Below are 12692 nucleotides of genomic sequence, written 5' to 3'. Positions count from 1 at the left end.
TTTTAACCAAAAAAGAATTTCCAATTTACCATTTGAACCTTGGTAAATATGCCCCCTAATGTAAACATTTTGTAAAAATTGGCAATGATTTTTTTTTTTTTTTTTAACACTGATTTTCATGTGGCAGCTTCTTTTAGACCTGAATATTAAATTTTGCAAAATGTGCATTTGCTTTGCATGGTTATCACTATAAAGAGTATGTAGACTTAAACAAAGAATCATACGATTCACACAAAATCTCAAAAAAAGATTCTCAAAATCCCCAAATGTACACATCTGAAAGAGTGCTACAATTTTAAAGGGGAACTCCACTAAAACATAACTTTTTGAAAAGTAAATAATTTCAAACTTTGCAATACACATCAATTAAAAAATATGCAGACTTTTCATGATTTTAATGGTTTCTGACAGTTCCCTAAACCCAGCCCCCAGCTCTTCTGACTACTTTGCTGAGCTGGCTGACTACTGTTACTTTGCATCATCAGCCAGCTGTCCTTAGCCTGCATCCTCCAAACCCTACAATTCTGCACACATGATTTCAATGAGGAATGGAACATTGGAACATCACAGTGCAATGCATTGTGGGTTATGTAGTCCCTGCATGCTGACTGTAAACTGTGGAGAAGTTGTTACAATTTGTAACATCAGTGTTTAGTCCCTCCTTCCCTGCCAGGATTTCAAATGATGCAGAAAGAGAGAACTGTTAGCCAGCTGGATTGCAGCATAGAAAATGGCATTTAGTCACCCTTTTTGAAGAAACAGGTAACTGTGATGGAGTTTTTGTTGTATGTGCGCATCTTTATCAAATTTTGGTTTGGAAGCCGGAGTTCCCATTTAAGAAACATTAACATATTTGATATGAAGCACCACAATGATTTAGAAGTGCTCTTATTTATTTTTTTAAGGTATCTAAAAAAAGAAGTGCAATTGTTTGCATCTACTGAAAATGCACTAAAGTGTCTGGGGTCTTCAGCAATCCACATACTATACAACTGCCATGTTTTGCATATGATCCTTACTGCTGGAGGGTTGCTAGTAGTACCTGTAGGTCCACAAGCATGCTTTTCTGCAGAAGATATTTACTTACTCATAAACCTGAGAATTCCCCAAATAAGCAAGCCTAACTTTTAATGAATCAGACTAACCTAGTTGAAAAGTTTGATATTTAAATTCTTACTTACTCTTCATAGTTAAGAACTGACAGTTTAACAAAGTCCATCTACTCACTACAAATACTGTAGGTCAGAATGCACTTGCTGAGAATTTTGATACTTAAATTCCTTGTAAATGGGAAACTGAATGCTTGGCTTAAGGGCAAACGCAAAGTTCACCTAGGAATAAATAGTATAAAACAGCTTCCTAACTCGATAATGGAAATTATAGTACATAAGTAAGCAAGTATACCCTAAAACGACTAAGGTCTACGTTTGTTCAATAGATGCTTATGTGTGCAAAGGGGAACTACCTATACAGGTCTAATACTGTATATCCTTTGGGGGTGGTCCCTTTGCCTAGAAGGTATATTAGAGGTCACTCTAAAATTACCAGAAATACTGTCTCTTTACATGTAGGATTTGTGCAAGGGTTAGAAAATGTTCGATTTTTGCTTGTGCTAGAGTTTATTTGAATTTGCTCTAGCATCTGCTAGGAAATGGAGCCCCCCTAAAAGATGTATTAGAGCTACCTGCCAGTTTAAAATCTGAACCCAACTAAAGCATGAAGAGAGAATGAAAAGAAAAAGTGAGGAGTGACTTGATTATTACAGAAATGGTACAAAATTTGATAACATTAGTGTCTTATTTTCCACAGTAGTATTTTTTTCAATTTCTCGATAGTGGACCTTTAAGTATCTTGCTTGTATTTTGTCCTGCATAAAAATGTGAAAAAAAACCCAAAAACATAGCACTGCCACCATTTTATGTCCCAATCACAACATATCTCTATTTTAAAGAGTGTTTCCGCTTCTGTGTATACACACCAAGTATAACCAGTTATTCAGCTATGCAATTTGAGAAAAGCAAAGGTGATTCCAGGGATAACACGGACATACTTCATCAACATATTATTGTGTATCAAGATGGATCTAAACCCCAACATACTCCGTGGTCCTTTGAGCACTTTTGCATTTTACATTAATTTTCTAATTTAAGTAGTTTCTGAGATACCTGTATTACCATTTTCAAACAGCTAAAAGTAGGATTTCACTCTACACTACGCTTTGAGGGTCAGGGCATAAGACTTTTGTACAGTCAGTCACCCCTTAATGTGCTGAATTTCTGACATCCGAGATAGCCGTTTAGTCAGAAGTCTGAAAGTGTATAACGTAAAATTCAAGTTCTTCTAAATTTATATCAATTTGTTTGGATTTAGACCCCCTGTAAAATCTGGTATCAAAGAAATGGAAAGGTTAGTAAAAAACCAGAAAAATCATTTAGTTTGATGATAAAAGAGAACATCACCTACCTGTGGCATCAAAGTCATGAGAAGAGCTAACGCTTCTCTCGACTTTCTGCTTCTTGTCAGTTGAAGACTCTCTATAAAGTATGCTTCCGTGTCTGAAAACAACGCAGCTTGTATAAATAAATCTTGCAATTCAATCTGTCATTTGCAGGTAATACATAACAATATACATGTGCTTTGGCTAGACATATTGTCAATTTCCCAGCTGCCCCAAGTCATGTGACTTGTGCTCTGATAAACTTCAATCACTCTTTACTGCTGTACTGCAAGTTAGAGTGATATCACCCCCTCCCTTTTCCCCCCCAGCAGCCAAACAAAAGAACAATGGGAAGGTAACCAGATAACCGCTCCCTAACACAAGATAACAGCTGTCTGGTAGATCTAAGAAAAGCACTCAATAGTAAAAACCCATGTCCCACTGAGACACATTCAGTTACATTGAGAAAGAAAAATAGCAGCCTGCCAGAAAGCATTTCTCTCCTAAAGTGCAGGCACAAGTCACATGACTGGGGGCAGCTGGGAAATTGACAAAATGTCTAGCCCGATGTCAGATTTCAAAATTGAATATAAAAAAAATCTGTTTGCTCTTTTGAGAAATGGATTTCCGTGCAGAATTCTGCTGGAGTAGCACTATTAACTGATGCGTTTTGAAAAAAACATGTTTTCCGATGACAGGCTCCCTTTAAGTATGTTCTACTATGGCCAATTCTAAGAAACTTTTCAGTTGGCTTCATTATTTATTTATTTTACATAGTTTAACGATTTGCCTTCTTCTTCAGACTCTTTCCAGCTTTCAAATATGGGTCACTGACCCTGTCTAAAAAACATATCTCATAAATGCTCTGTAAGGTTACAAATGTATTATTGCTACTTTGTATTACTCATCTTTATATTCAGGTCTCTCCTATTCATATCCCAGTCTCTTATTCAAATCAATGCATGGTTGCTAGGGTAATTTGGACCCTAGCAACCAGATTGCTGAAATTGCAAACTGGAGAACTGCTGAATAAAAAGCTAAATAACTCAAAATATCACTCTACATCATACTAGAAGTTAACTTAAAGGTGAACAACCCCTTAAAGGAGAAGTAAACACCCCCATACCAATAGCCCACTAAACTGCCTGTCATTGCCGCTGCATAATATACTCTTCTGGTTTCAACACCAATTTGAGCATGCAGAGTTTTTTTAAGGTGTTGTTTTTGACCAATGCACAGTGCAGGGGGGGAGAGGGCAGGGGGGGCAATGTCAGGCAGTTAAGGGGGCTTTTTTTCATAAGGGGGGTTTGTTCTCCTTTAAGCCCAAGGTCACTCACAGAAAACACAAATTATGAAACCAACAGAATCTCAAATGATTATGCTGCCTCAATTTTTTTTAAATAAACTATTAAAGGGAAACTCCACAAAAACATAACAAGCTTTTTGAAAAGTAAACATAATTTCAAGCAACTTTGCAATATATATCGTTTAAAAACTTTTCATGATTTTAACGGTTTCTGACAGTTCCCTAATCTTAGCCTAGCCCCCTGCTCTCCTGCTTATCTTTCTGACTACTTTTCTGAGCTGTCTGACTACTGTTACTTTGTATCAACAACCAGCTGTCTTCAGCCTGTATCCTCCAAACCCCACAATTCCCTGCACACGTGATGTCAATAAAGAAAGGAACATCACAGTGCAATGCATTGTGAGTTATGTAGTTCCTGCATGCTGCCTGTAAGCTGTGGGGAAGTTGTTACAATTTGTAACATCAGTGTTTAGTCCCTTCTTACCTGCCAGGATTTCAAATGATGCAGAAAGAGAAGAACTGTTAAACAGCTGGATTTTAGTATAGAAAATGGCATGTATTCATACTTCTTGAGGAAACAGGTAACAGTGATGGGTATATTTGTGGTTTCTGCATTATGTGGGCCTCTTTATTAAATTTTGGTTTGGAAGCCGGAGCTCCCCTTTAAGCATTGGCTAGTAACTAGAATGTAGGAAACATTAAAAATACTGAAAACTGTAAATAAATCTAATCTGATCTGTGATCTGTATTTTACCTCTTTTATGTTTCTGGATTTTATGTTTTCCTGGAACTGTTTTTATATGGTTTCCTGGAGACCACATAAAACCCTGCAAAAACCAGAACTTCTTACAAAAAAATTAAGACTTTCTTATGTAAACTAGAGAAATAAGTATTTTCAAGATAAATTTTAGTTTTTGGCGTTAGTGGTTCTTAAATGTACATATTAATTATCAAGCAAAACATATAATTTTAACACAAATAGACATGAATACAAGTGTTTGCTTTAATTACCTGGTTGGTTTTCTGGAGTGAAACCTAGAATAAAAAAAAAGAAAAAAAAAGCAAGGTTAAGAAATAAATATTTTATAAAAAAATATATAAAACTATATAAAAAAAAATGAGGAAAAGATGATGAAATTTAGGGAAAAAAAGAGAACAGCACTTGTTACTGATTTATTTAACAAAAATAAATTCAGCAAATATCTCCAAAAGTTTTTCCCAAAATGCAAATATCTGCTGTCTCAGAGATATATTGCTACATGTCACAATTCAACTGCATAATAAACATTTTTTTCCCTTTTACATTTCTTGGTTAGTAAACCATTCCTTAAACACAATCTCTATACAGGCATCTGGAAACCCATTATACAGAAAGCTCAGAATTATGGAAAGCCTGTCTCCCATAGACTCCACTTTATCCAAACAATCCAAATTTTAAAAAATTTCTTTTTCGGTGTACAGGTATGGGACCTGTTATCCAGAATGCTTGGGACCTGGGGTTTTCCGGATAATGGATCTTTCTGTAATTTGGGTCTTCATGCCTTAAGTCTACTAGAAATTCATTTAAACATTAAATAAACCCAATAGGTTGGTTTTGCTTCCAATAAGGATTAATTATATCTTATTTGGGATCAAGTACAAGCTACTGTTTTATTATTACAGAGAAAAAGGAAATCATTTTTAAAAATTTGGATTATTTGGATAAAATGGAGTCTATGGAGACAACCATTCCATAACTCTGAGCTTTCTGGATATCGGGTTTCCGTATAAGGGATCCTATACCTGTACTAGTAAAACAGTTTGGATCAAGTACAAGTTACTAAGATATAATTAATCCTTATTGGAAGAAAAATCAGCCTACTGGGTTTATTTAAGGTTTACATGATATTCTAGTACTGTAGTCTTAAGGTATGAACATACAAATTATGGAAAAATCAGTTATCTGGAAAAAAACCATGTCCCAAGAATTCTGTATAACAGGTCCCATACCTGTACTCATACTCACAAACCTGACAAAATTCAAACCAACCTGCCACTTTGTATTTCCTTCCCTTTATTCATAAATCTTAATTTCAATAACTTGGATAACGTGTAAACCTAAACAGAGACTTTGAATAAGGGGAAGCAATGTTAATATGAGTTTTCCCCCCAATCTCTTATGTTAATCACGCAAACTAAAATAGGCCTCTATCATACATAGGAGATGCTTCATTCTGAAGCTGCAGCAGTTGCAACAGTTTTGCACTTGAATAGGCGGCAAAACAAGTACAAAACAATTTGTGTTGCAAACAAAACAAACGTCTGTAAAGCACTATCCCTGCCATGGTGCACAAATGTTAGGGACAGAGTTTTACGCAACAAATCACAATGAAATTGCAGTTTCCTTGTTCTAAAGCTATTGTGTTTCTAAGATTGTTCAGCAGAGTAAACCAGACGGTGTGGCAGTCTTACATCTCCTATGAAGAGATAATCTGTTTATTCAACAAGGCAAGTCGTACAACATGGTTGTTTTGAAAAATGTCATAAAAGGACATACTGCTTTAGTAATAACCTTCACACTAACATTCATTGTGGAAATAAATATATCCCTTTCACACAAAACAAAGCATTACTGGCAAATATCTTGGTGATCTTTAATATAGGGTATGCAGACAATGGGGCAAATTTACTAAAGGGCAAAGTGGCCGTCGATTGCGACATTTTGCCCAAATACCATTCGTCAATTTATGAACAGGCGTGGAGGACAATTCGCTAGCGAAAAAGACCAGCTCTAGTTTCGTGCCCTATTGCTATGCAAATTTTTTCTCAGACGAACGATCGTAAAGTGTGAATTTTACAGAATGTTCCCTCTTTTGCCAGTCTCCTTTGCCACCCTAGACCTGGCAAACGGATTAAAAAGAAGCAACTTCCTCCTCAATCTTATTGCTTATGAAGTTTTCCTGTGACATCAGTGAGCACTATATGTGTTATAAATATAGGGTGGGTACAGCAAAGAAACAGCCACTGAATCAGAAACCAGCATGTTAGATGTACTGTGACATAGTGCATGGGGGGTTGAATTTGCAAGGTGCTGCAAGACCTTCAAATAAGGTGCTGCACAACTGCAATATGAGATCCTGTTTCAAGATGCAGTCACAAAACTGTGCCTTACACAATCTTCATAACAACTATAGTGCTCACAGAGAAGTGACACAAGCAATGCATGATAAGAGGATTGGTCAGTACAAACACTCCCACTACTGGAGGAGTCACATGTCTATCAAGTATTAGAGGTAAGGATTCTGGAAGGCTGCCAGTAACAGAGTAGAAAATTGGAATGAGCTGTAAAAAAGAATTTATTATCTTCAAAGCAATAGAGCATTTAAAAAATAATCCTAAGAAAAACTTCTCTTTATGTTAACTATTTAACCTTTGGATCCAATATCATGATGGTTATACTTGTGAAAGGGCCCTAATTTAGAGCTTTTTGGATAATGGGTTTCAAAATATGTCCATTAACTCCACTGACCGTTTTGCCCCTCCATTTACATAAAAATATTACATTGACATTTTCTATGCCCCATTACATGCAACAGAAGGGGCGTTAGCAATCCTTATAGGCAGTTTCACACTTGAACTCAGACTTTCTGAATAAGAAGAGTCTATTTAGGTCTGGAAACCTGAAGCATTGTAAATGTTTTGCCGTCGACAAAGGTAGCACACTCATTTATTGTCTCCGTATTTTTACAGCTGATGTCACCAAGGCAGCACAGAGCAGCCATTCATAATGACACGACTGAAGACCCACGTACACAGAAAATTTCCAAGCCCTCTCCTCCAAAGTCTTAAACAAGACTGGATGGCTTTGACAAGTTGTTGTGGGAGGGGTGGGGGCTTTGCTGTAGCAGGGGGTGGAGGAAGCCAGTCAATGTTTCTTTTGTGCAGTCACAGCAGTTCTGCTATAAGAGCTGATTATCTTCTTTTTTTTTTTTAATGTACAGAACTGGACTTTGAATTTTTTTTTCTATGAAAAATTCAGTGTCTCCCCTTAGAAATACACAGGAACTGCCCAAAATCCATTTTTGTTGGATAAACGGAAGCGAGAAGTAACAACAATATCACGCAAACTTTTTTTGGAAAGAATTTGTCTTCCTTTATTGTTGCTTTAAATAAACACAACAGTGTGGTGACAACCAAATTGTGCATGCCGAACATTTAGGGGCCCATTTACTTAGTTCGAGTGAAGGAACTAAGGAAGTGAAGGAAAGAATAAAAAATCCTTCGAATTTCTAATTATTTTTTTGGCTACTTCGACCACGACTTCAAATCGAACGATTCTAACTAAAAATCATTTGACTATTTCATAGTCGAGGTACTGTCTCTTTAAGAAAAAAAACTTCGACCCCCTAGTTCGCCACCTAAAACCTACCTAAGTCAATGTTAGCCTATGGGGAAGGTCCATAGGCTTTCTAAGCTTTTTTGGGTCGAAAAAAAATCATTCGATCGATGGATTAAAATCCTTCGAATCAAACGATTCAAAGGATTTAACCGTTCGATTGAATAATTTTTCGAACTTATGGCAGTACATCCTTCGACTTCGATGGATTTCAATTTGGCAGTCGAATATCGAGGGTTAATTAACCCTCGATATTCGACCCTAAGTAAATTTACCCCTAATTCTAAGCGTATATGGGCTAAAATGCATATTTTGAAGTATTTACCATAGACACCAACAGAACAATTAACATTCATTAGAGACAAGATTTCATCTAGATAGAATATCGCATGTGAATCATGCAATATGGCAGTTATTATTAAAGTGGCAAAAAGGGGGAACTGCAGATAGAAGCAAAAGAAGCCTATTGAAAATAAACATTATTAGTTTATGCACAACTGGGTGGGTGGGGGGACTGGGGGAAGGGGCGCTTTTCTCACCCTCAGTTTAAACTAATATTCTTGCAGAGATGACTGGCAGCAATTAAGTCTGCCAAACAACTGCCAATGGGAAGTGAGACAGTGTTTCTGCTTTCTATTAAAGGAGAAGCATCACAAAAATTAACATTTGATATAAGGCCCATCTCATAGAAAAGGGAAATCCCATTTCTAAAACAGTCAAGTTACTGTTCACTGCTCTCTTCTCAACATCTTTTACTTTCCATTCTCTCTTCATGCAGAAGTCAGTCAGAATTTGATTGACAGGTAGGTCGATATTTTTTTTGAGGGGGGCTCCCTTTCCTAGCAGATGTGTTAGAGCTTACTCAAATAACTGTCTGGTTATATTTAAAAAGTGAGCTTTTAATACATCTTCTAGGCAAATGAGCACCCCCCCCAATGGACGTATAAGACCTGTCAATTAAAATCTCCTGTTTTAAGAGAGAAGCCGAGAGTGAGATAGTGAAGAGTAACTTGATTATTTCAGAAACAGTAGAGAAATTCGTATTTCAGCAAGATGAAGCGTGTATTACATTTCCTTTTTTATAATAGTTCCCCTTTAACTGGACTGGTTGCCAAGATGATTAATGCTATGCAAATGAGCAAAAAATGGGGCATTTGACAGTGTTGCTGTTTGCTCCCTCTGATTGCCAAGCTCTGAATCACCATTACGACAGAGTGATACAGTTAAACATGTGCTTCTGGAAGTGTTCCTCTAGCATGTGCAAGAGTCAGGCATTGACATTTTAATCTACAACCAAACACTGTATTCATCTGGACCTGTGCAACAAGAAAACAGTTTACACACTTTCAACTATCTAGTTGCTACAAGGGGCCTCTCTGGTGGACAAGCATGCTCTAATCCTAGAACTATTCTTTAGTCTAATGGAACTCAATCAACAGAAATTAAAATGCTGTCCAATCCCAGTTGTGTGCAACTTCTGGAGTAATTTACTTTTTATGGTGGCTTGTTTCAAGCATCCTGGTAAGATCAATCCAGGAGGAGTCATACTTCTACTGCAAACTTTGGGAGTCTTAAGCTGGCCATAGACGCAAAGATCCGATCGTACGAATCGAGGATTCGTGCGATTTTCGGACCGTGTGTGGAGAGTCCCGTCATTTTTTATCCGGCGGAGATCGGTCGTTTGGTCGATCAGACAGGTTGGAAAATTTCTGGCAGCTGCCGATAATATCTCTGCGTGTATTGCCGATCGTACGATTTTCAGAGGGAGACTGTCACTAGCTTTTGCCAGACATAACTATCGTACGATTGCCGTCAGGGGCAGAAAATCGGCTGATCTGTTCTTTAACTACTTATTTGATCTGAATGGTAAGACTTTGATCTGAATGGTAAGTGGCAGGTCGGCAGATGAGAAAGTCCGATCGTACGTTGATTCGTACGATCGGATCTTTGCATCTGTGGCCAGCTTTAGTGGCTTCTGGCTCTGTCTACAGACAGACTGTTTCAGTGATGTTGAGGGGTTCGTGGGGCCATACAATTTGTTGCACGCTTATTTGTCTTGCTGTCTGTACTTCTCACAATTGACCAAATTTTCACTAAATTAACATGCATTTGTAGAAAAGCTTTGCCATACCTGTAGGGAACCTCCACTGTGCTTCATTGCTACCTGAAGACAACCATCCATGTATTGTTCTCAAGCCCTTCCTGGGAAAACTGCCTTCTGTTATCACCTCATATTTAAATTTTTGTTTCTAACTCGGAGGAGTGTTTTTTTGGTTGCAACTTTTCTGTGAAGACTATTCCTGAAAGGTTTTCTGAACTGTGAAGTAGAGTCCTGCAGGGTACAATTTGTGTAACGAAACTAAGTTTATGTCTTACTAGGAATGTGATAATTCGATATAAATCACAGTACTTGCCTAAACTTTCTCTTTACAGTCAGTATATTAATCCATTATTTGGAGCAGATAAATTGGCAAATAAAGTAAAGGTTGCTAACCAGTTCAATATAGAAAAACAAAGGTTAAAGTCATTAACACATTCTAATTTACACAGTCATACAATATTTTTTGGTATGTGCTGATGTCAAGACAAATACAAACTTCAGAGGGAACACTGCAGTTAAGGACAAATGTTTAAGTGATCTGAATACCTGAAATCACCAAAACCATTGGGGGAGAATTCTGTTTTCACTGTGAGAAGGCACAAAACCAGCTCTACTACTCTGCTCTGGAGACAGGGCGGGGCCTATATACAACATCCTATTCACCTTGAACCCCATAATTACCAACACAATTAACTGTGCGGTGTTATCCTACTAAGGCAGGAACCTTTAATTAGAGGGCACCAGATATTTGTACTGACACAATCTCATCATGAAATGCGATCTACACAAAGAAAAATCAGATCACTGTTATGCTCAAGTCTTACACCTCAGAGTTGTTCTAAAGGACTAGCATAGCATACTGAAATTATTTCTTTGGTTCAATAGTTAATACCAGCTAGTTTTGCCCTTACATTCTTACTGTCACACTGTAACATTCTTCACAGGCAACATTTGGCCTTTGTTGCTTACCCAAATTCCCATTGTTTATAACAAATTACATAACATACCCACTCTCTGACATTTTAAATTAAAAGTACCATTAGCATAGATTTCTATGAGACACATTTCAACACTGTTTCTCAGAAATAAAATGATTTTGTCACAGTCCCTCTACAATTTAACAATTTGCAACTACTCTGTCTCTCTTCTGATAGCGCTAACTACAACCTCATAACCTAATTTAGAGTGTCCATCAGTGTGAACGTTATATTTTTTCAAACTATCAGTGTTCCCATTCAATCCTGCACTTATATGCAGCACAGGAATAATGCATCTAAGTGTTTCTCCCTACAATTTTCTTAGCTCTATCATTCATTACAAAAAAAGTTCCAAAACCTGTCTATCATCTCCCACATCACCACAGTCCTTACATGGCTTATCCAGTACCTATAAAGCTAGTCACATACAGATATTCCATACAATTCATCCAGTTTGCCAACTCCAATGATCAGCAAAAATCAGAACTTCTATGTAAATACTTCTATATAAATGGAGCTAAAAGAAAAAAGGGTAACCTGATTAGCCCTTAAATAGGTTAAATGCAAGAACCCACAATGCCTCAGTGTCGGTTAAAAATCAGATAGATCAAGTGTTGCAAATACTTAGGTACAGGAGTAAACAAACCTTATAGTATATTAGCATCAATGACAAGCAGTCTCTATGAGGGGATAATAAAATTCAGGAAAAAAAAAAAAAAAAAACAGGAGCTGGATTTTATAGCAGGCACCTTTTATTTAAAAAAATGTTTCCCCTACTAGTATAAGCAGGTCAAGAGACATGTTTATTAAGTGCATGCGTGCCACTAAAACAGGGCCACCTGCACCAGGAGCACCATCCCAATGAAGGTGGCATGGCACTCGTTTTGAGTATTTGTTAGGGAAAATAGTATTGTTTGCCCAAGCAATAATGGAGAGCAAAAGCTATTATTTTTCAGTGACAGGTGCCCTTTATGAAAGGCAGCAAGCAGGCTTCAAGGTGTTCTGGATGTGGAATACAATCACATTGTTCTAACAGTGGTTAATGGAATGTACCAGTGTCCGTTAATGACTAAGAGTAATGTAATAAAAGTCTCAAAGTTCTAGGAATCTATAGCAACCAAATAGCAGATAGAATCTATAAGAACCAGACAGCAAATATGATTTAATGGTCACCTATCCAAAAGCAAACTGGGTTATGTTGGCCATAGACATTGAGATTTTTCTTTCCCTAACAACTAATTTTAGTGCAATACAATAAATCCGTCAAACTATCATGAGGTTAGTGGGCACCAAACAATCATGCAACTAACAATTTTTGGTCACAGTGAAATTTATTCATTGTCCAATTGTTTGCAGGGCCAAGCAGACAGATAGCCACAGTGTTCCTGGCTTCAACAAGACAATATTGCTTGAAATGGTTGTTTAATTGATGGACAAAACATACATTTAACAATCATTTCATGATAAGCTTGGTTATACAATAACAAAAAGATTTT

The 12692-nt window shown here is 37.0% G+C and overlaps 1 protein-coding gene across 1 annotated transcript in view; it reads right to left on the bottom strand.

Moving 5' to 3' along the window:
• Positions 1–12692, bottom strand: part of arhgef12.S (Rho guanine nucleotide exchange factor 12 S homeolog) — a gene marked incomplete at its 5' end in the record, with an annotated part of 95405 nt that overhangs the window by 62041 nt on the left and 20672 nt on the right. Inside the window, 2 exon segments of the mRNA NM_001089294.1 lie at positions 2464–2555; positions 4755–4778. Of these exon segments, the coding sequence (NP_001082763.1) occupies positions 2464–2555; positions 4755–4778 (116 nt within the window).

This window comes from Xenopus laevis, chromosome 7S (assembly GCF_017654675.1).
Source record: "Xenopus laevis strain J_2021 chromosome 7S, Xenopus_laevis_v10.1, whole genome shotgun sequence".
NCBI lineage: Eukaryota > Metazoa > Chordata > Amphibia > Anura > Pipidae > Xenopus > Xenopus laevis.
Note: the sequence above shows the minus strand (reverse complement) of the source record. Positions and strands in the feature narration are given on the sequence as shown.